A 23,887-nucleotide genomic window follows, 5' to 3' on the forward strand; every position below is an offset into this window, starting at 1 on the left:
TAGAGCTCTGTAGAGAATTTCTTTATGGCCACTTTCTCGCCGTTATGTAATACATGGTGGTTATTGTTGTGAAAACCGATTCTTAGGACATTTTTAGAAATCCCAAGTCTTCACGGTCATAGAAGTTTAGGGCCAATTAGGACATCTTGCACCTGTCCACAAACCTTCCAAAGGAGCATGTTTTGTATGATGATATTTTCAGTAATGTTTTATTTTACAGGCCAACACACCCTACCTTTATCTGTTTTATATATTGTTGGGCTGTGTGTCCCAGATGTTACAATTAAAATGCACATTGATATTCTTTTGCAGCCCTCATTGACCAGCCTCTAGACTGTAGACTGTGCAAAGAGGACACCATTCTATTCCCACTTCCCTTATAATAATGTTCTTTAGCCCCGAATTGGCCTTTCTCTCATGTGAGAATAGCATCCCTATTTTTCCCGTACTTTCTATGGTACATGTATGACCGCCAAACGTATGTTACCTTGGCCATATTGGTTTAATATCCCTCACTGGTAGTGTAAAATATAAATAGAGTGAGGGCATTATGCAAATGAAAAGAAGCAAAGGTAAGTTGAATTTTTAATTTATTATAATCAAACAGTCCTTGCAGCCCTGCAGCCCTTCAGTAACATCATATAACTGTACACTGTTCTTTATAAAAATTCAGATAATGTCTGATTCAAAAAAAAAAAAACACTTAGACTATATCCTAAATGTTTAGTGATATATGAAACTTCTTAAAAATAATTGTTGCTGCTGTTGGACCCTATGGCACATTCTAAGAGATGTCAGAAAGTCAGGCTAGCACTGCCATACCTTTCCATTGGAAGCCCTGGCTCCCTGGCATAATTCTGCATTTTGTAACTTCCTCAGTCCTGGAAGTTTCTCTGACAGTATAACTAGGTATGCCTCAACTGAAAAGCTAACTTTCTAATTTTTTAAAATATTTTATTTATTCATGAGAGACATAGAGAGAGAGGCACAGGCACAGGCAGAAGGAGAAGGAGACTCCCTGCGGGGAGCCTGATGCAGGACTCGATCCCAGGACCCCGGGGTTACACCCTGGTCTGAAGGCAGACGTTCAACTCCAGAGCCCCCCAGGTGCCCTGAAAAGCTAACTTCAGCTTGACAATCCATGGCTCACAAATACTTCCTCAGGGTGCTAGAACCAATTCTTAGCAGAAATGAAGACCAAAGGGAAGAAAGAAGAAATGGGGGAAATGTTGAGAGTCCTCACCTCTCCCCATGAGCAAATCAAATGAAACCGTTGTAGGACCCATGAAAGGATCTCATATTGTCTATTTACAAGCCACAAAATAGTGTGATTCCATTGGGGAAAAAAATCATAGAACTTAAAATGTGGACTATAATCACTAGATTATTGTAATCAATATGTGACTAATATTTTTGCTTTATTTTCCATTCAGGTGACATACTTGTTTGATAATGGAGGCACAGTCTTCTTTGCTATTTTTATGGCAATATGGGGTAAGTATGTTCTGTTACTTAATTGCTAGTCCTCATGTTCTGAGGCCCTTGCTGTGTTTCTTCTCACTCACGCACGCACAAACACACACACACACACACACACACACACATACACACCGTGTGTAATTCAACTCTCACTCTGTTTGCCCTCTTCACACATTCACTGATTCTTTGGGAATTTAACTCTTGCTCTAATCCTAAAGCCTGGGCCTTCCTATACTAAGGAGAACATTTTCCCTGCCAAAAGCAGGTGATGATTAAAAACAAACTGAAACATGCTAAAATCCAAATTACACTGCGTGTACTTCTGGGTGTAAAACCGATGCTCAAGAATTTTTTCATCTGCATAATATTTCTCTTTGTCTATTTGTTTAACCTATACTTTATACACTTAGAGATACAGGATCTATTCCATAGATGATTAAGCAATGATATCTAATACATAATGACTCTTGTTCTTATTTAACATCTTAAAACTGTAGAAATTCTGTACAGGTATATGCTCTGGTTGACTTTTTTTTTCACCATGCTTCCCATTGACTCTTTAAAGCACCCAATTAATTGATTCTAAACTAACTCAGGTTAGAAGTCCCCACCCTTTGGAGAGAAGTGAGGCCTTTCCTGGTTAGAGTCAGCTTTCCTACCATTATCCTGTTAGATGCAAAGTCATTGCCAGCTTGGCACTTCCAGGGGCTGACCGTGTATGTGCTTGCTGATACAGGGAAGTAAAATGGACTAGAGTACAAATGTCCCACGCCCATTTCCTTAATTTCCCAGGAACAGAAACTCCATATAATCTCTCTCTTGTTTAAGTCAAAAATTTTTTTTAAAGATTACTGTGCCAGTTTTCCCTCAAGAGAATGCCAATCTTGGTGCAATTAGGACAACAGGGTTAATTAAGTCATCAGGCAGGGCAATCACCGTGAAGCCTTTTAGTTTCACCTGAATCCCACAAACATTTCCCACTAAGAATAAAAGAGACCAAAATACAAATTGAGGTTACTCGATAGATGATTCAGCGCAGCCAAAAACAGTAAGAAAGGAAACCTTTTAGATGATTTATCCTCTATGTTTCTGCTACTAAGTCTCATACTTTTATAGTTCTCCTTGGCACAGCCACATGACAGTGATCTTGCTTCAGCTTTTGGAAGATGGGTTTGTGAAAAGCCTAGGATGTAGGCGCTCGTTTGCCGTCAGAAGCCTTTTTCCCCTTAGTTCTATACTGAGGTACGAAGTTGAGGTATGTCATCCATAGGAATGCCGTCACGTGCGTTTTCTTGGCCTGCTGGCACAGATGAATCATTCACAGTTGAGTTGTAATAACTAGAATTCCCAAAACTCGCGTCATAAGGTTCTGGTGCATTGTCTAATCGCAGAACTAAAAAAGCAACAAAAAAAAAATTATCTTATGGTGACAGTCTTGGAAGATGCATGCGCAGGCATCAACCAGACTATAGGAATTGTTCTAGATGAGTAAGTAAGTAAGGACATCTTTTGTCTGGGCTTTGCAGAGACTGGTCTTGAAGTCTTAAATAAGTATATATTTTTCAAGATACATTTCCTTTTAAGACTAAGAGAACAGTCTGACTTCTAAAGTGATTTCATTGCTGGTGGACCAAAAATAAAGGAACTAAGGGAGAAGTCACAACAAAAGCAGAGCCGTACTCTGTGTGGAGAAGGACAGACGTGTGTCTCATTGACTTTTGAATCTTGTGAACTCAGAGCCTTGTCAACACGTCCAGAATTTTTACTTCTGGTGTAAAAAAATAGCTTTTAAAAATTGAAGAGCATTAATCTTCAATCAGTGTCTTTATGGTTGAGCCAGGGAAGATGGAGATGGATGAAAACAATCTGTAAAATCTTACGTTTCCTTGTGATGGATCCTAGTTACCATGCACTTTACGGTTTTTGATTAATGGTATAGGATTGTGTTTTACTATTTCAACGAACTGCCAATTATTACTTCCTTAAAGATCTTGAATTGATCTTCAAAGAAAACTTGGTGCGTACATGGTATCTCTAAATACTAAAGCTGTGACTAATTACTAATTAGATTAGTGATTTAATTATTCATTAGGTATTCTCATACCCTACCTATTCTTGAATTCTTCTGTTTATTGACCAGGGGCCCAGGAACCTTAGGGATTTGGGAGAGGTTTCTCAAAGCTGTCTGGAAGGAGGAAGACAGGTGGTGTGATTGAGTTATTCCCTTATGCCTCATCACAACATCTTAGATTATATCAGTTTGATTGAGATTTTGCCTGTGATTACAGACAAAGAAAAGATTCTGGGATTTAAAAAAAAAAAAAAGAAGTTTGGAAACCCTGTTGTTTGAAATCCTATCCTTTAATTTTGAAAAGTGCCACTTCTTATTTTATATGAATTGCTAGAAACCCCCCAAAATAGAATTCAGTTAAATTTACAATCAGTGGATTTGGTTCCAAAGATGAGTAATGTCAGTCATGAACTGAATTTAGTGAAATCATTAAGACTTTACTGACAGGATGTACCAGGGGCTCTTGACTATTTTTTTATGATGGCAAGAATCCAAAAAACAAAACAAAAAAAAATGATTCCATTCTATGAAATTATTTCATTTCTGTTCTAATTGGTATTAAATTAAGAACAAATCTAGTTCTTTATTCTTAGCAGATACATTTCTTATTCAGAGATATCATAGACAGATCTTTCCATCACATGAATGAAAAGTTCCTGATCTATTGTGACTTTATAGACCCAAATACACAGCTCCTTATAGATTCTGTTTTAGAGACTTGTTAAGACAATTGATGGAGGGTTCCTGTGTCTGCGTAAACCTTAGGAACTCCAAATTGGAGGAAGTCAGTGTTCAACCTACTGCTGCTAAGAGACCCAGCAATGGCAGAGAAGATGGCTGAGCAGCTACTTGCTCAAAACTGGCCACTTTTCCCTCCATAGCACACCATTATCTTCCAATTCTAGAGACATGTTTTAGGTTCTGGGATCTGGTTTATTTAAAACTAATGGTGATGCAATGAGCCACAGTTCCAACTGGTTTTAAAATTCCACCCACAGGTCCATACTTATTTTGGTGATGTTCTTTGAGAAACAGAGAGTAGATCAGAATAAATCTCTAGTCTGTTTCCATCATGTGAATCTCCAGATCCCTTCTAGATAACGTAGTGAACATCAACACCCTCATTTAATTAAAACCACTGCGAGCAAGTGAAGTTCTAAAAGTTGTTTTTACCTGGTTCATTTCTGTCATCATAAAGTCGCCGATGGGAAAATGAATCCGTTTTCCTTTTTCCACACAGCAAGTAGCCAACAAGACTAAGCAATGAAGCACCCAGAATAGCACCTAAAATGGCCCCAAATACTACTCCTGTATTTTTATTCTCTAGAGAACAAAGAAAAAATAATTAACCGATAAAGAAAGAGAAAATAATCTTTCAAAGAAGAGAAACATACACATTGGACTTTCTTTATAACAAAGAATATTTAAACAGTATTTTTAAATTAGATAATGGTGATGTGTGTGTGTGTGTGTGTGTGTGTGTGTGTGTGTTTTATGAAGTACTGAGTATTTGGGATATATTGGCAAATGTGCCTCCCAATAAAACCATACTTCGATTTTTTAATTACATTGAAATACTTCTTAGTTTTAGAACTGTCTCTTATTCTATTAACGACAGTAGTACTGAAATGCCATGTGTATGCTCCATTAAGGCCTAATTTCTACATTAAGTGCTATATTAAGTTTTTAATCAACCCTGAATGTCTAATGAATGTTAATGATGCAACGAACTATGAGCTTGTTTCGATAATAACTGAAAAGTAAAACGCTAGTGGTGGGTGATAGAAAATGAATCCACAAAATCCCAACCAAAAAGGTGTTATAAGGGAAAAGCAGTGCATCCTGATACAGGATATTTCTAGACACAAAAAATAGACCAGAGTAAGATGTTTGCAGTGTCTCGCATGTTGAGAACAGAGGTATATAGTTCTGAGTTTAAAGGAGTCCAAAATTTTACTCTATCATCCCTTTACCAAGTGCCTTACTTGAAGACTAAGTTTGTTATTAATAAACTATGCTGTCCTCCCTGAACTCATATTTAGTGTGGTGTATTTTCAGTCTTTTAAAAATTTCATGAGCATGCTATTCATTAAGAAGAAAAGGAATTTTATAAAGTCTGTAATTCTATATTAAATTCCATTTATAAAAAAAAAAAAACTAACCTACACATTGGAAGCTTAACAGCAAAATTATTACTAAAATGAAAGGAAAGCAAAGTTACCTAATTTCCTTTTGAAAAGAAGCAATGGTGGCTGTAAGTGCTCAATATTCTTAATATGTATATTGAGTTTAGAGAGACAAAAGAGAGAGAGTATTTATTAAAAATCTTTCTGATATAGGGTCTCCTAGGTGGTTCGGTCAATTAAGCATCTGACTCTTGATATTGGCTCAGGTCATGATCTCATTGTCATGAGACTGAGCCCCATGTGGGGCTCCATGCTGGGTGTGAAGCCTGCTTAAGATTCTCTTTCCTTCTGCTCGCCCTGCCCCTCTCTTGCTCTCTCTGTCTCTAAAAGAAAGAAAACTTCCGGCTGTAGTATCCAAGTATGTCTGAATGAAAGGATGTGTTAAAATTATAGCTAAAATGAAAGTAGGTGTACATAAAATGTTTTATCTGCAGTGTTATTGTAAAGCCTAGATATCAGAATTTAAAACTTTTCCTGTACACTGACACCTTTCAAGTAGGAATTTGTATATTTGATTTAGTGTTTACATCATTAATATAATCTGGAAGTAAGTTGATTGGAAATCATTGACTTCATGGAGGAAATGACTATTTTTTTTTAATTTCAGGGAAAAAACAAATACCATATGATTTCACTCATATGTGGAATTTAAGAAAAAAAAACAGATGAACATAGGGGAAGGGGGTGCAAAAGAGGGACGCAAACAATAAGAGACTTTATGATAGAGAACAAACAAGTCTGATGGAGGGAGGTAGGGGGATAGGCTAGATGGGTGATGTGCACTAAGGAGGCCACTTGTTGTATAGGCCCTGGGGTGTTATATGTAAGTGATGAATCACTAAATTCTACTCCTGAAACCAATGTTACACTATATATTAACTCACTAGAATTTAACCAAAACTTAATTTAAACCAAAACTTAAAAAAAAAAAAAATGCAGGGAAATAAGAACTTGGGTAGACCTAAAAAAAAAAAAATGATGAATTTTTATTAAATATTAGAGATATTTACTACTCTATGTTTTAAAGTTTGACATAATCCATAAATGAAACATAAAATGTTCCTATAATACACTTTTCTTGTGATACAGCTATATTCCATTTTTATGGTGTTCATTAGGTACTAAACTCAAAATCCAGGAGGATTTCCTTTTGTTGAGTTTATTTACATTTAAAACAATACATATCCATGTTCTGTTTTCCTGTGATTGCTATGTGGTATCAGATAATTTACACATTCATGTATTTCAATCAGTTTTCATATACATGTATTTTTGGAGTTCAGTTGCATATTATTCCTAAAAGCATGGGACGTTTCAGGTAGTTTTCTCAGATTCAATGAAAATCATTACCTGGTATCTCACAACTGTACCACTACCTCAACCTAACCCACCTCTAATTTTGTCCTGCCATCTCATCACATTCCCATAGTGTAATGACTACTGCTGCCTGAAGCCCCGGAATCCCTTCACTATTTCCACTGAATATCATGGTTGCCCCCCAAAAGTGAGAACCACCTGTGCTACTGTAGTCTCTTCCTTTTTTTTTTCCCCCTAATATGGCACATTCCTTAGATGTAATCTGTATGACTTAGGTCAAGATGCAGTTTCACACTAAAGGAAAGTTAAATCCGTTTATATTTACCTTCTTGAGGGTCTGATGTGTTTGAGAAGATTTTTGAATTATTGGTAAACTTTAAGGTGGGCTGTAGAGTTGTTGTTTCTCGGTAGGGGGTGAACCCTATGAAGCTATCATTGGATGTGGTGAGCCACTCATCTGGTTCTGTTGCCATGGGGGTCACAGTCATGGTGTTTGGTGCTGCAGGGAGGATGCTAACTGAAATGGAACTGTTGTCAGGAGTTTTCATGGTTTCACTGGCTGAAGGCCAAGTGAACTTTTCTGAAGACATAGCAGATGTAGCATTGGGAGGTGCTGAGACTGGAGGAGGATTTTCATCTGCTATCGATGAGTTCCGAGGCAATTTAGAAACAAAGCTATGGACCAGAGGAGGGTCTGTGGGAAACATAGGCGTGGGTCTTAGATTCCCAGAAAAGTTGTTTGTTGATGCATTGTTGAAGACTTCTGTTGTTCCATGGTGTTTATTTGATGGATCCCATAGAGAGGAATTACTTGCCTTGGGATTGGAGGTTTCTTTATTTTCTTTATCTGAGTTTGAATTTGTATCACTTTCCAAAGGAACAGATTCATTTTCCATTGTTTTTAAACCTGCTGCAATGCTTTGTGTTGTGGTTTTTTTTAGAATTTCTTTCCCGTGGCTTCCAATTAATAGTAAACTAAACAAATTTGAAATCAACAGAATTTTGACTGAGGTCAACATTGTAGTCTTTTCTTGTATTGGTGTTATTAAGGAGAATCTGAAAACAAAAAAAAAAAGAAAGAAAGAAAAGAACAGACATCTGAATTATTAAAGTAGTGAGTTTTTTTAAGTGGATCTACATCTTTAAAGTGATAAAAATCTTGAGATATAATACTGAATTGATAATACCCTACCTTTATTCCAAAAGTTTGTTTTCTTTGGATTATATACTAAAACAAGAGTGAATTCTATTTTCTATATGACATTTATTTCTTCTTTCTTCTAAGGAAATGCCATGCAAAAACTTTGTCAAGCCAGATGCCACTATTGTGCTATTTCAAAGATCATTTAGCTTGGGACAAGTTGAAATACATACATATTTTTTCATATATATATATGAAATATTATATACAAATTGCTAAGTAAGATATTATAAAATATCTCTCCTGGAAGTGTTTACAATTATGTTCAACCTTGATGATTTTTCATTAGAGTCTGGGGGGCCTCTAAATAATCCCTCAGATTTTCTTTTGGATTTAAGTGCCCCCTCCCTGCTTAATGGTATCTTATAAGGGGGACAACTTAAATATATTTATAATACATCCTGATGTAGATTTCCTTCAGAAGCTTTTAGAAATATAATATGTCCCGTGTCCTATGCTTATCACTTTAAAAAACTCTACTTAAAAAGCAAGGCGGGGAAAAAAAAAAAAAAAAAAAAGCAAGGCGGGAGCACCTTGGTGGCTCATGGGGTTGGGCGTCTGGCTCTTGGTTTTGGCTCAGGTCATGGTCTCATGGGTCCTGAGAACAAGCTCTGCCTCTGGCTCCGCCCTCAGTGAGGAGTCCCCTGGAAGATTCCATCCTTCTGTCCCTCTCTCTTCCTCTAAAATGGTGGGAAGAATTTCTAAAAAGCATTTTACATTCCCTGGAAAGTCCCTCCACCCCTTGACCCCCCACCCCACCCCACACACCACTGATACTGTTTCTTGATCTCGTAGAAACTACACAGGTGTTTGTATTTGTGATATCGTGTGTTTATACATGTCATTCACTTTTCCGTGATAGCCAAGAAAATGGGAGTGAGATCCTGAAACTCATTACCACACCTGGAAAACATCACTCCTCTGCTTTTGTCACATCAGATACTTCACGCGTTTTCTAACTTAATTCTTACCAAAAACAGTCAAACAGACCATGAGGAAGGGATGATCCATCCTGTTTCACACAGAACTAAATGGAGCATTAAAACTGTCCATGATGTGAGGCCAGGAGTGAAGCCTACGACCCTTGGCTTGGGGGATGGGGGGGTGATGTCAGGGTGGTGGGATGGAGCCCCACACAGGCCTCTGGCTCAGGCAGAGTCAGCCTGGGACTCTCGACCCTGCCCCCGGCCCGCCGCTCTATAAAATAAAAAAAATAGGTCTTAAGGAAAAGTATCCTAGGACTCAGAGTGATGACTGAGAGGCATTAAAGCTAGTCATCATCCATCCGTGTAAGGGAAATTTCAAAGGAATGCAGAAATTGGTTACGAGAGCATATAGAATTTAGGTGCTTCTTAGAACTTCTTTCCACCAACACTTGTTTTTAGTACAGCTTCTCCAAACTTTGTTATTTTACCCAAAACCCAAAGCAGTTTAGAACACCATTATTTTAAACCCATGGAAAAACCGGGCCTTCTACCGTACGTACCCCTCAGACACACTAGATACGCCTTTATCCCAATTTAAGAAAATCCCGACAATTGTCTATGATTCTAGGTGGACACCTGTCGCGCTTAGTTCGCACAGTAACAAATCCGAGGCTATCGTCCCCAGGACGTGCAGCTCACGACACAGTATCAGGCTGACGGCTCACCCAGCTTAACAACGCTGGCAGGTGTCTTCTCAGAAGCCTCCTTCTGTGAACTCTGGCGAGTTCACAGCCCTTTTTTATGCTAATTCCATCATCTGATTAGATTTATGAATTGCACTTGGCCACCCATTGTGTCGTCATTACACATTTGGATGGGCTTTCCCTTAGTGGCTGTCCTCGCTTCCTAGTGAAGTGGTCACCGGGAGGGGGAACAAGCAACCCTTAGCTGTTCCAGTTTTCTCGTGTTACATGAGCTTTCACTCCCTTCCCGTAACCAGAATCCACGTACCGAGAGCCAGCAAAGAGAGGGGTTTTTTTGTTCCTGATTCACTTTGTAACACTGAACCTCCAGTGGGATCTCCGTCCCCCTCACCCAGCTCTTGATGGTAACTTGAAAACCTAAGGTATGAGCACCCCAGTGGGCCCGGCCTCCTCTTACTGCCTGTGATCTGTCTCCAGGGAAAGCAGAGAGGGGGAGCAGAGAACGATGCTCGAGGTGAATCCCGTGTGCACTCCATTCCAAAAATAATAGAGCTGTGGGGGAGGCTTTGTGAGCATGGCTTTGCTCCCGCCCTCCCGGGACTGCTTGGCCTCCGCGCCTCGGGGAGAAGAGGGTCCACCTCTGGCTCAGGGCCCTTCATCTAACAGGGAGGGAAGCAGCCAGGAATTGAAACCATCCACTATTCAGAACCCCAGGCCCGGGGCTTCTGCTGGGCAAGGACTAGGAAATTCTGGTCAAATCCGACCCCATTCCGAATGGAACAAAACCCATCAAAACCCATCGTAAGCCGCAGAGGTCATGGAAGGGGCACAGAAGCTCTGAAGGGCAACGAAGGAAATCTGTGCTCTTTCTCCCTTAACACTCCTCCCGGCCTCTCTCCATCGCTGGAGTTTCAGTGTCTAAAGTATGTTGCGTTCTTGTGATGGAAAGTTGTGCTGGACGACGGGGGCCTGCCTGCGTGCACCCAGGTGCGTCGTCACCCAGCTTGCCCTGTGGAAGCAGATGGAAGCGGGAGGAAGGACAGGTGCCCAGGCGGAGGGGCGGCCGGGAGAGCTGGGGGCACCGTGTCCCCTCCGGTTCTTCCTGGCCCTTCCGGCCCCTAGGGGGGCACCCAGGGAGCAGTAATAGGGGGTGGGCATCAGAGCAGGGTGACGATCATTACAAACCTGGGGAGCTTCTCAGATTAGAATTCTTAGAGGGGAAAGAGAAAGGACGGGGGAGGATTCCCACCTACTTGGTGATACTTTAAACACAGATTCTGGACCTTTCTGCGTATATTGAACCACGTTTATTGTTTCTGGTGTCTACCAAATTTTAGAATACGCTTTCAGAGGGTGCGAGTGACATGGGTCATTATGGTTTTTTTCTTGAGTGATTACCATATGCAGAGAGCCAACGAACACGATTTTGTCGCGTTTTTGGTGTTGGCACCAGAAAGTGGTTTCACATTAGGCCTTTCGTATGCGGGCTGCAGAGGTCGGTAAGAGAAAAACAGGCATGGCCATGAAGGGGAGCAACCCCAGAGTCTGTGCATGACTTCGCTTCCCCCTAAGTGCACAAAGTCATCATTCTGTCCAGCCTTCCTGCTGCAACCGAGTCAGTCGCATTTTATATCAAGCTTTAAAAATAAGGTGGCGGCCTGGCTTGGAACAGGTGATCAACCTACGCGGGGGAAGGACCGTGCGAGCTATTGGCAAGTCCATCAAGCCCTGGGCTTTTGCATTACAGCGTTGGTTCAGGTACACTGAAGGGAGGCCGCAAAGACCTGTTGCTGCAGCGAAATACTAAACAGTCCGTAGTCCGCGCTGCTCTCAGTTGCTCTCGCTGTTTCCTATTACGGATCTTGGGCTGCAGGTTAGACAGTCGGGGACTGTTTCTCTTTGCCATAGGAGATCCGGTGTGACATTAGCCGATACCCCAGGCAGGCCAATGCGTGCTACTCTCGCGTGGCCTTTTCAACCTTGAACAGTATTTGGCTTTTCCGAAATGAAAGAGCCCCAGTAAGGGACATAAAGAGCCATGGGATGCCTCCTTCATAAGAGGGTCTTGAGAGGATGAAAAGACTCAGTGGCCCAAAAGGAGGCTTGGACCTGAGGACCTTAGGCATATCAGTTCTCTTTCATTTGGCTTAAAAAGGAAAGAAGAACAGTACTTTCCTTCAGGGAAAAACAAAACAAAAAAAAACAAAAAAACAAAAACCAGCAACAACAAATTCAAAGTTTGTGAACATAATTCTAAGTAAAAGACTGGGGTATGCATAAATGCAGGAAAAGTATATAGAATGTCATGCCCCCTGCTACTTTGAGCATTGTTCATCATGAACTCCAGTCATTTTTTTTTTTTTTGTGAACTCTTTTTTTTTTTTTTTTTTGACATAATTAGGTGGGAGAGCATCGAGCCCAAAGGCTCAGAAAGAAAGACTGTATCCAGAATATTCTGGACCCAAATTCCCAAGCATGGGGTTCTGAGCCTCCTGTTCTATCCCACCATTGGTGAAAAATACCTCAATGGATCTGCTAGAAAGTGCTAAGCAGTGACTCAACACCCCTTTAATCAAAGGAGTCTTACGTAGCCACAAACTGAAAATGATCTTACGAAACTTTATTTTCACCTTCCTTCCTTGCATAAGGTGCGCTTTGGCACCTGCCGTGGCCACGCGGACTCCCAGGCGGTGCCTGGCCTGCACGCGTACCACGCTGTGACCTGGATGCATACACGACACTTTGCCAGTTTTCTGGTTAATGAAACCTTTGGAAAAGATGCATAGAAGCTTGTGATCCATCGTGTTCACAGAGTGTTTTTCAAGACCTGTCATATTCCAGCACCTTGGCAGGAAGCTCAAAGCCCGAAGGCACGATTCGGAGCTCAGTGATCAAGTCGTACCCGTGCACCCCCACTTTAAACGTCGCGACGCTGTTCCTAAGATCTGACCTGAGGCGGCTCTCTCCGGTAGTCATGTACACTTTAGGTAAAGTTTGTCTTTCACTCTCGAGCTGGTTTCATCATCGAGCGAACCTGGCCATGACCCGTCAGGCTAGGTCACTTGGGGCAAGCGCCCGCTCGGAAGGCGGCTCCCCGATGAAACAGCTCCCCATTGCCGGGGCCCCCGTGGCCACTTGCCACACTGCCCCGTGCAGGTGAGCCAGCTTTGATTCTCTGTGGCAAGTACAGAAGGAGGAGGCAGGGAACAGAGGAAGGGGAGAGGGGGGAGAAGTGGGGGAGCCCGTGGCACCCAGTCCACACTTACCTCCAGGTCCTGGAGGCTGTCTCCAAGCAGGAACCCCAATATCCCAGACAGCGTCCTGGCTCGAGCGAGCCTGCCGAGCTCGGAGGGAGCGGGTGGGTCAAGTGTGACTGTCCCCCTGAGCCCGAGAGTGTGCGACCAGCAGAATGAGGCGCAGCTGGCCCGAGCCGCTGGGGTAATAGAGCACCAGGAACCTGACCGACCTGCTTCTCAGCTGGCAGCATGAAGCTATCACCTCATTCAGACCTTAAAAAAAAAAAAAAAAAAGAAGAAGTCCAACCCTCCAGGTTTCATAGGTTGGTCGTTTTGACTCTGGGGCAGGCCGGTTCCCTTGAGCAGCAGCAAAACAAGGGACATCCATGCCCCACCCTAAATGGAATGGGGGGGGAGGACAGAGCCTTTGCTAGTGTCCCCTGGTGTGTCAGGAATCTGTGGCACGTGCCGGATTCGTCCTTTGCAGGAGAGGAAACCGAAGTGCCCCCTGCCCTGCACCTGCCGCCCTGGGCGAGCCCCGAGTCATTCTCGGTGTGCGGCAGCTGCGAGGACAGGGCCCCGGGGCCGTCACAGACACGCGCGCTGCCCACCAGGCGGCCCCCGCAGGTGGCATCTGCAGGGATGCTGCGACGGGGTGCCGGACGCAGGTGGGCCCTGGCTGCCCTCAGGAGCTGGGGAAGCCCGAGAGCCTTCTGGATGAACCAGCTTCCGTGCTGGGCTCTCTCTGCTTTCGCTCTAAGTGTAGACGCTGGAGCATTTCAGAAGTGCCCAGGGAACGCCTGATTAGATGCCGGACTTGGATGACCACCCTGGCACGCTTCCTTCACTTGCTTCCAAGGCTTCTTATGAAAGGGAGCCCTTTCTGGGAGCTTCTGCGCACTAGAATTTGGGGCCTGGCGCCAAGGCCCGTTCAGCTCAGCGCGGCTGAGGTTCAGGCTTAGTTTCTGTCCTGCAAGGGGGGAGGTTTCCCATTGCTGGGAGAGAAACGAAACTGTAGCTCAAGTCCAGCAGCTTCAAACTGAATGCAAAGAATGTGCCCGGTTAATTGGCCCCGGGAAAGTACAAGGTAATGCTATAGTTTTGGATTTTCTGAAGCCCAGAGGCTCCTTCAGAGTTTGATTAAGAAAGTAAGCCAACCCCTTTGGGGGAAAAAAATGTTTACTCAAAGGAGATTTAAGCTGTATCTGCACTGGGGCGATGAAAAGCAAGTTGGTTGTAGTCAAACAGTTGGTTACTGAGCAATGGCTTGATGGAACTCGGTTGGTTGTTTTCAGATTTTCGGTCACTAGGAAAAAAATCCAGCTGACACAATATTTTCTGTCTACGTAGAGATCTGAACATGACTTGGCAGGGTTGGACGTGCTGGGCCCCGAGGGGTTTTCCTAGATATGTGTATGAATAGCATTACCACTTTCTGACTCGACCCTAGTAATTACGGCCTATGCCAGGCGCGGAAATTACCAGGTGCTTCTGCTACAACCCTCTGCTTTCGCTGCATCAGTCAAAGCTCGTCTCCCACGGCCTTCTTTTCTGGAGACTCTGCCTGTGGCCTGAGAATCCCCTTCACCAATTGATGAGAAACGACCCCAGAGATAACCCCTACTCACCCTCCCTCCTGAGCACATCCAGAAGGAGAGTCATAAAATCAGAAGCATGCATGCATTTAATGCCTCAGTGGTTACTTAGCTCCCTTAGCTGTGATCAGAAATCCTTATGAAATCACCTGAGTTGGAGTTAAAAAGTAATTTCTTGCCAAACAAACAAGTCTCAGGGAGACATTCCCAGGTATAGATGCTGTTCTAGGTAGGACCAAGCCCATGCTGTCCCTTGTTTCTTCAGAGGAACTCAACGATAAGGGACGATTAGCTGGCAATGTCGTCAGCCAGGCCAGCTGGGATGACACATGGTGCAATGCCTGCCTCATTACTTTGAACCTCCGGACGATGGTACCTTCCATCTGGCCCTCTCCCATGGCTTCACACCCAGTAAGTCTCACAGTACTTATTGGAAGAAGAAATACCTTCTCTTTGTCAAAAGTGGTGGAACTGATAACAAGTGGAGTTGCTACAACGTGAAATTACATTATGTTGTCACTGGTGGGTTTGAAAATAGAACCAGAATGCAGCTTGGGACCATGCCTCCGACAAAATTAAGACATTGTTCTGGATCCAAAATGGCATCCCTTTCATACAAATCCTCTAGCGTCACATGCCTGATGCTGACGTCACATGTAGGGAATTTGTTGCCATAAGTGAAATCCATTAACAGCAGGTTCCGAGTTTGAAACAGGATATAAATTGGATTTAGGTTTTGTCTCCCCACAGGAGCATGGGCACGCTAAGAAACAAATATTTGATTAATAATAAAATAAATAGCATCACGGTTAATATTATTTAAAGATGATATAATGAAACTCTTGAGAAATACAATGGAATTTGATAGCTGGAAAACTTCCCTATAGTTGATACCATCTGTTTCAATATTCTGTTGGAAGAGAAATCGAGGGATCATTTTCCTGAACGCTGACAATTATTTAACAGAAGCTTATATTTTTTCCTACGTCATGTCATATTGTAATATTACAATATGATCTTCTTCATTTAACAATAACTTTATGGAAAGATTTCGTTGCTAAGGACGTTCTACTACAATGCCCTCTTTTAAGTAGAAGTTGTGACATAGCACATACACGTATGCAGGTGTACATACTTGCACGCGTGCCAAAATAAACGGAGAGCCAAGGAAGGTTGTAAAACCCTGATTTAACAAACACGATAAATCACATGCAAGCTTTAATTCAACAACAGTCCTCTAACACATGTTGCATTCCTAGCTACACATTTACATGAACATGTTTGCTTAGTAAATGTCCTTATACAGACAGAAGATCAACATACAGCTGATGCTGAGGCCTCTTTCATTGTGGGAAGAAGTAAGAGGTATTATGGATACCTGAACCAATCGAAAAATAATCAAAAAGCCCATTGATATCCTTAAGAGATGTGTTCATAATAAGATCTTAGATTTCATGCTTAAAATCCATTGAATCTTGGAATAAATTCTAATTAATCATAATGATAACTCAATCCAGATTTTTTTTGAAATAAAAGCCTCATGTTTATAAGAAATTTTTAATTTATATCTTTTTCTCAATGACCTTAAATGACCATAGATAGTTTTCTATTCTAATTTTTTTGTTGTTGTTGGAAGTATAAGATAACAAACACTTCCAGATAAAATATAAAGGATAATATTCTGAGGTAGAACAGAAGTAGATTTAAAGATAAAACGGAATAATTGAAATTTTACAACAGAGAAGAGTTTATGCAATACATTTTTTAAAAGATATAAGTATAAAAGACTAATATGAGAGTCATATTTTAAAATACCATTTTTTAATAATGCACTGGAAATTATGTCTTTTGGAAATATTTACATATACGGTGAGGTAAGGTAGGCAAAGTCATTCTGTGTTGCTTGACACTTGGTAGGGCTCAATAACTATAATAATATGGTAACTATAATAATTTTTATTTAGACATTATAGAAATGAAAGCTTTGGCATCTTTGTGAACAGAAATTGAAATGGCTCCAGTCCAAGCGTGGAAACACCTGTATTGAATTAGTTTGTGTCTATACCTTGGCACATAGTAGTTGCTCAGTAAATAGCAACTGAATGAAAAATGAAATAATTCTTCTCCAATTTTAATTGATTTTTTTTCCCCGACAGAGACGCTTTCCCTAGTCATCCTTTATTGACCTGTTTTAATCTCCTTTCCCTGCATGATTTTACCCACAGCAGTTAAATCACTTAGCATACACTGTGCCTTATTTTTTTTGTTTATTGTCTGTTCCTGTACTAGAAAGCTTGTGAAAGCAAGCATTTTGGGCAATTTAAAGCAATTAAGAAAGCTTTCTCCACAGAGCTAGAATAATTCCTTCTACAAACTACATGCTCAGTAAGTGTGTAAGTGAATAAACTAAATGAGTGAGGAGGTATATAAGCAAATAATATAACCAACAATAACCCTCCCCAAAGTGAAAATACTAAGTATAAGACATCTGCAAGCTTACTTTTATTCTACCTCGAATATTCTTCTAATTGATGGCTCCTTCTGATATGAAATCAGCTTTGTTTTTCACTTAAAGATACTTCCTGGGCATCTTTGTATGATTGTACACGTACATCGTTGAGCAGTTTCCTTGAGCAGGAGATAAGGGATGGGGGCCAGATGACAAAAAGAGCTGATTTTAACTATGAGTTCCTAATATTCTGTTATACCAGGTGAGGGTGTAGATGCTACGGCACACAAGTGTAAGTGGGTAGGTATGGTTGGGGGTGGGGATAATTTCTTCTGGATACTTTATTCTTCATGATGAGGTGGACGGCAAAACTGCAATTGGGAGTGATGAGTGTGTATGTACTGGATGTTAAAAGAGAAAAGAGAAGGTGCAACAGCATGGCACAGGTCCCCTCAAATCATTAATTTAAGACAAATCAACTCACGAGCATCCCTGTGTTTTTCTCCAGTGATGTTGGCGTGTATGAGTACAGACAGACAGTAGATGGAGTGTTGTTTTTACCTAGGGTTATGTTCAAACTATGAGTTTATAACAAACTGAGACGAGCTAGAGCCCTGAGGATGTGTGCGGGTGAGTGAATATTATTAGAATCATAAAGAAGAGAGTGAGAGCCCCGGGGATGAGAGGACAGTCAAAATATGATGGGGTTGAGGATTGAAAAATCTTGGTCAAGGGTCAGTGGATTGAAAAATCTGGGTCAAGCTGTTGTTGGAGCTTATAGGGAGTGAACTAGAAGGATGGAGGTGATAATCGAAGATTTTAGAGAGTGCAGTCATTGATCAAAAGTGTGCTGTGGGAGTGGGTGAGTGACATAGAGTAGAAGACAACTTTGAAGATAGAGCCGAGGTCCTGGCAAGATTGTATCTACTGCAATTTCCAAGAATTATTTTAGGAATCGTGTTGAAAAGAGTTACACTAAGCTAAGGGTTTAAAGATCCTTGGCCAAGCCGGGGAAGAGAGCCCAGGGAGTGGTAGGTGACTTCCACAAGGACAGGTAGCAGGAGGTTCGGACTGACAACGTGAGACCCACATCTGTGAATGAGGAGGGAGAGGAAAGGTCTTGAAGCGGCAGTGAGGAGCCAGAAGTTGGCCACCTCATCTTCACCCCCGATCGGTGTGGGAGACAAGGAGCTATCACCTGAGAATGCCACGTGGAAGTTGGGGTCTCGGGGCCATCCCAGCTTTCAGTTAGTGCAAGAGGGCCCCGCGACACAAATTGCAGCTGACGACTGAGCACAAGAGATACAGTGAAAGTATCTCCAAGTATTAGGAAAGAGAGGGGGATGGTCACAAGGGCCATCTGTTTCCCTGAAACTAGAGGATCAAAATCCGAGGGTTAAAGGATGATCTGGAAATCCTGGTCTTCTCGAAAGAGCTGCTATGAACAGAATTAAGGAGCACAGTGGGCAGCCCGGGTGGCTCAGTGGTTTAGCGCTGCCTTCAGCCCAGGGCGTGATCCTGGGGTCCCGGGATCGAGTCCTACATCGGGCTCCCTGCATGGAGCCTGCTTCTCCCTCTGCCTGGGTCTCTGCCTCTCTCTCTCATGTCTCATGAATAATAAATAAAATCTTTAAAAAAAAAAGGAGCTCCGTGACCGAGCCCTGATGGACCCAGCTGTGAGTAATAACAGGAGGAACAGGTGTGCGTGCTTTGGATGCGGCCGTGAGGGCATCTTGCTAAGGTGGGAGCTCTGGGCTCCCTTAGACTGCTGCTCACAGAAGAATCCTGAAGCGAGGCCTCCTCCAATTCCTGGCCCCCACAACAACTGTCCAGCCTGGCAAGTGGCAACCTGCTGGATAACACTAGCGCCCTCCTTAACAAGGCCGTGGCACTCTGGTGCAGCAGGGCCACACCGCAGATTCCTTCCGTGTGATGGAGCAACGGCTACAGGTCTACAGGTCTCCTCCTTTGAGAGCCCTCATTCCAGTCCGCAGTGTAATCTCTTTAGAGGCCCGCTGCTCAGCTCATCAGCTCTGCAATTGATTTTCATAGCAACTTGATGAAGTTACAGCGAGGCCCAGACATAATAAAATGTCAAAACCGGCAGATCGATAATATAGCTTATTGTGTCACCTTGAGGGAAAGATTGCTTTATTAATGCTTTCCCCCCAAAAAAAGTATTAAGGCAGATCATTAGGAAATCCTGACATCTCTAATTTTCTTTTTTTTTTTTTCTGGTTAGAAAGTTAGAATTGCTTCAAACACAGTTTGTTTGCCACGACCTTGCAAGGGGCAGAGTGAGGAGAGGACGGGATGCCGAGGCTAGAGGTGGAGGCAGTCTGTACACCTGGAAGAAGGTTCTTGATTTGTTTCTTGGCTCAGAACCCAGGGCAGAAGAGAAAGGAAGCTTATCCATGACCTGAAGGGGATTTTGAAATCGGGTTCACAGACTGCAAATAACAATGACAAGTGGCTTTCTCATCCATTTAAAGGACGCTAAGCACCTTAAAGACTTAGAGAGAACAAAGAAAACATGTTATGTTTAACTAAGCTGACAGTTCCTAGAAGCTCTAAGCCATAGAAAAAGAAAGAAATTTTGGTACCAAATCCGGACGGATTCCTTAAAGAAGGACACTTAGGCTTATTGGGAAACCCTCCTTTGAATAAGTATTTGAAACCAGTAGCCCTGCCTTAGGAGTCGGAGTGACCAAGGGTATGCGGTCAAATTCATCTGGGGCAGGAAACATTTATTCCTGGACTTTGGTATCATTACCAGTAAAATAGCGATTAAAAAAAATCATTTCTTGTACATGGAGCTGTTGTGAGGATCTAATGAGTGAACATTAAGCATTAATGTGTAAAACATTGAGCAGAATGGCTGACACGTGTGTGTGACACATGACAGCTGATCATGGGAAGGAGACACACAATTTTGGAAGCCACAAAAATATGAATAGGAAAATGAAGAACGAAAGTAACCAAACTGGGAAAGATCACAAATTTACAAGGTTTAAAAATCTCCCAATACATAAAATCAAAATCCAGAAAAGTAACAATATTTTAATTAGCTAACTGCCTGCCATCCATATTGCTATAGTGCTTTTTGTCCTACATTTCTGTGTTTTATGAAATTACCTTTTAATGTGCCAATTTAAAATGTTTTGGAGGGCACAGGGAAAAGTAATTGTCTTTCTTATTCCTCCAACGTGGTTAATTGAAATTCTTTTTTATTGACAGTTTTGAAAAGTTTATTTCAGCTTTATGATCCATTGTTGGATGTGGTGTGCATTTTTTAAAAGACTTTATTTATTTCAAAGAGAGAGAGAGAGAAAGAGAGCAAAGCACGAGTGGGGGGGCAGAGGGAGAGAGAGAAGCAAGCTCACTGCTGAGCAAGGAGCCCGATGCAGGACTCGATCCCACACCCCAGGATCATGACCTGAGCCAAAGGCAGATGCCTAACTGACTGAGCCACCCAAGTGCCCCATGTTGTACATTTTCAATATAAATTTGAGAAGATCTCTGATGTGTCTCACATATGAGTTGAAATTATTTTTTTTAAGATTTTATCGATTTATTTGAGTAGGTTACAGGAGGGCCAGAGGGAGAGGGAGAGAATCTCAAGCCAACTCTGCCTTGAGAGTGAGGCCTGAGCGGGGCTTAACTTCATGACCCTGAGATCATGACTGAGCCGAAATGAAGAGACGGATGCTTAACCGACTGAGCCACCCAGGCGCCCAACGACTTGAAGTCTTGACGATAATTTTCTATAGAGTCGCGTCTGGCTCTGTACTACAGATCTTATTTCTCTTGCTTGATGGGTGCTGGACACCACAGAACATGCCATCTCTTTCTACAACCCCTGGTCTGGCACCTGAAAGAGTCTGCATATGAAGTAAAAGGAGTGTCCTCAGAATTCATGGCTATGGGAAGACAGTCCGTATTTATCGAACAACTTGTGAAAGTGTCTGCAAACCCACATAGATGGATCTTCCTAAATGCAAACTAAACATATCCCTGACTCAACACTCGATTAGTCAGCTGTCAAGAACACTCAGGGCCAGCCTACCACCCAGTGTTGAGGAGGTCAGAGGTTCTGGCTTTTAGACACATCAAAATTACACACATACACAATTCAATCTTTCTTTGACAAAGTAAATATTCCCTTGAATTGTGGACCAAGAAGCATTACATTTGCTGCTGCATGTCTGTCTCCACAAATTCAGATATACTGATCTAATAAAAAAAATACTCTTTTCAGACAATTAAGTTATAAGCATGTATCAAATGTTATTATAATTTTCCTGCAAAGGAAAATTCCTTTAACTGATCAATGCAGGGATGCCTGGGTGGCTCAGTGGTTGAGCATCTGCCTTTGGCTCAGGCCATGACCCCGGAGTCCTGGGATCTAGGCCCACATCGGGCTCCCTGCATGGAGCCTGCTTCTCCCTCTCTGTGTGTCCCTCATGAATAAATAAATAAAATATTTTTTAAAAATCTATGCAAAGATTTCTGCCTTGGTAGAGGCAGTGTTAAGAGAGTGCTTGATAATCATTTTTAGACGCCAAACAACAACAAAAACAGAAAAGATTTCTGGTCAAAGAACTTTAGACTGTTGATGCACTGAATGGACAAGCAGCCAAACCTCCCAGAAGTTCTCAATCTCATTTAGGTCTTTTCTTTCTCTGAGAAAGAAAGAAAGAAGAAAGAAAGAGAAAGAAAGAAAGAAAGAAAGAAAGAAAGAAAGAAAGAAAGAAAGAAAGAAAGAAAGAAAGAAAGAAAGAAGAAAGAAAGAAAGAAAGGAAGGAAGGAAGGAAGGAAGGAAGGAAGGAAGGAAGGAAGGAAGGAAGGAAGGAAAAAGAAAGAAAGAAGAAAGAAAGAAAGAAAGAAAGAAAAGAAAGAAAGAAAGAAAGAAAGAAAGAAAGAAAGAAAGAAAAGAGAGAGAGAGAAAGAAAGAAAGAAAGAAAGAAAGAAAGAAAGAAGAAAGAAAGAAAGAAAGAAAGAAAGAAAGAAAGAAAGAAAAGAAGAAGAAGAAAGAAAGAAAGAAAGAAGAAAGAAAGAAAAGAGAAAGAGAAAGAAAGAAAGAAAGAAAAGAAGAAAGAAAGAAGAAGAAAGAAAGAAAGAAAGAAGAAAGAAGAAAGAAAGAAAGAAAGAAGAAAGAAAAGAAGAAGAAGAAAGAAAGAAAGAAAGAAAGAAAGAAAGAAAGAAAGAAAGAAAGAAAAAGAAAGAAGAAAGAAAGAAAGAAGAAGAAAGAAAGAAAGAAAGAAAGAAAGAAAGAAAGAAAGAAAGAAAGAAAGAAAAGGAAGGGAGGGAGGGAGGGAGGGAGGGAGGGAAGGAGGGAGAGAAGAAAGAAGAAAGAAGAAAGAAAGAAAGAAAGAAAGAAAGAAAGAAAGAAAGAAAGAAAGAAAAAGAAAGAAAGAAAGAGAAAGAAAGAAAAATACTTAAACATTTCATCTGTGATGTTAATTTCTTCCCGGAAAGACATTGCAAATTATATAGCTCAGAAAGTACTATCCCAAACCACATTTGGAGTAATTCTTTTTTTTGGGGGGGGGGGGGCACAGAAAAAGGTCAGCATTTGGATCTGGATTTGAATTTCAGCCAAATATCTTCCTCAGGTTATTTAATCTCCAAGACCTTCAATTTGCGTATCAACTGAATGAGATTAATAATCTTGTATTTTACCTGGATTGTTGTGGAAATGATACTGGTTAGAAATAACTAGAACAAAGTCTGGGATGTTGTAGGTGCTCAGTAAAGGCTCGTTCTCTTCTTCTTCTTCGAATATGATGCAACTCATTTTCACCTTTTTTCTGCTTTTCTGCTTCTCTCACTCATTTTCACCGCTTTCTGTAGGAATAGACAACTGTGCTCTCAAAAACAGCAAGCTCTGAATCAAATTATTTACTCTAGAAGCAGTTTTACAATCTTAAATACAAAAGGGAAAAGGACAATCTAAATCATTGGCTAGGTTATGGGCAGAAGAAAGTATGCGGAAACTGAGCAAGACTGAATTTGTGGAACAATTAAAATATAAATAAATGTCGATAGATTTCTTTATCCTGCAGGAAGATATACAATATGTTTAAATTTTATGAAGTATATTTTATATTGTGTATCTCTTATGCAGCAGAAACCAAGAACTTTGTCTATATAAAGTTTCCTACATACAGCAACGAACAGAATGTCGGAAAAAAACAAGTTATTGTAATTTATTATACTGTAATGATATAATTTATTATATTATAATGAATTAAGCATCATTAGACCACTTACAAACTGCACCTCACTTAATTCACTCAATGCCCCTATAAAGATGATTTTACTCTTGTCGCTGTACGTTGTGAAACTGGAGGGTTCTCATTACATAGACATTCATCACCCGATTAGGAAGGTATCGGTGGCTTTCAAACCAGAACATTCCTACGCCAAGCCGTGTTCTTCTTCCAGCACCACACTGCCTTTCCTAGATGGTTTGTTTTGCTTTGTTATGTTCTGTTTTGTTTTTTGAGGATCGCTGTGACTTGATCAAGAAGGTAAGTTGTATTGTGTTTATTATAAAAGCGAAGCTAGTCGTTTCCTTGATAGCGGCTGCCACTCACCTGCGGTGCCAAGTACGGTGTCATGGGCCCGCATCCACTCCCAGAGGGCGGCCTCCAAGGCGGAAGGGCCTACATTTGGCAGTGGTCAGGGCCCTGGCACCGGCCGGTCGGAAGGAACGCAGCC

The 23,887-nt window shown here is 41.5% G+C and overlaps 2 protein-coding genes across 9 annotated transcripts in view; one reads left to right on the plus strand and one right to left on the minus strand.

Moving 5' to 3' along the window:
* ANO3 (anoctamin 3) overlaps positions 1-23,887 on the plus strand; it is a 372,280-nt gene that overhangs the window by 303,753 nt on the left and 44,640 nt on the right. For all 6 annotated transcript variants that reach the window (XM_025459798.3, XM_025459799.3, XM_025459797.3 and 3 more), the window contains one exon: positions 1,434-1,494. In XM_025459798.3, coding sequence (XP_025315583.3) covers positions 1,434-1,494 — 61 coding nt within the window. The remainder of the gene's footprint in view (positions 1-1,433; positions 1,495-23,887) is intronic.
* MUC15 (mucin 15, cell surface associated) lies at positions 574-13,388 on the minus strand. Of its 3 annotated transcripts, none has more exons than XM_025459806.3 (4): positions 13,151-13,388; positions 7,379-8,109; positions 4,724-4,873; positions 574-2,776 (listed from the first exon to the last, which is right to left on the minus strand). In XM_025459806.3, the coding sequence occupies exons 1-4, from the start codon at positions 13,369-13,371 to the stop codon at positions 2,712-2,714; spliced, it is 1,167 nt and encodes a 388-aa protein (XP_025315591.3). In that variant the 5' UTR covers positions 13,372-13,388; the 3' UTR covers positions 574-2,711. The 3 variants fall into 3 exon arrangements, with proteins under 3 accessions (XP_025315591.3, XP_025315590.3, XP_025315589.3); XM_025459805.3 differs by having other exon boundaries at positions 574-2,779; XM_025459804.3 differs by having other exon boundaries at positions 574-2,872; positions 13,151-13,387.

The sequence above is a fragment of the Canis lupus genome, chromosome 21 (genome assembly GCF_003254725.2).
Source record: "Canis lupus dingo isolate Sandy chromosome 21, ASM325472v2, whole genome shotgun sequence".
In the NCBI taxonomy this organism is placed as follows: domain Eukaryota; kingdom Metazoa; phylum Chordata; class Mammalia; order Carnivora; family Canidae; genus Canis; species Canis lupus.

Coding starts and splice junctions, on each gene's coding strand:
- MUC15 (XM_025459804.3), bottom strand. CDS start 13,371: ATGCTGCCAGCTGAGAAGCAGGTCGGTCAGGTTCCTGGTGCTCTATTA. Junction 8,110..13,150: donor ACAGCCTCCAGGACCTGGAG/GTAAGTGTGGAC, acceptor TTTTGTTTTCAG/ATTCTCCTTAATAACACCAA. Junction 4,874..7,378: donor CACATCAGACCCTCAAGAAG/GTAAATATAAAC, acceptor TTTGTTCTCTAG/AGAATAAAAATACAGGAGTA.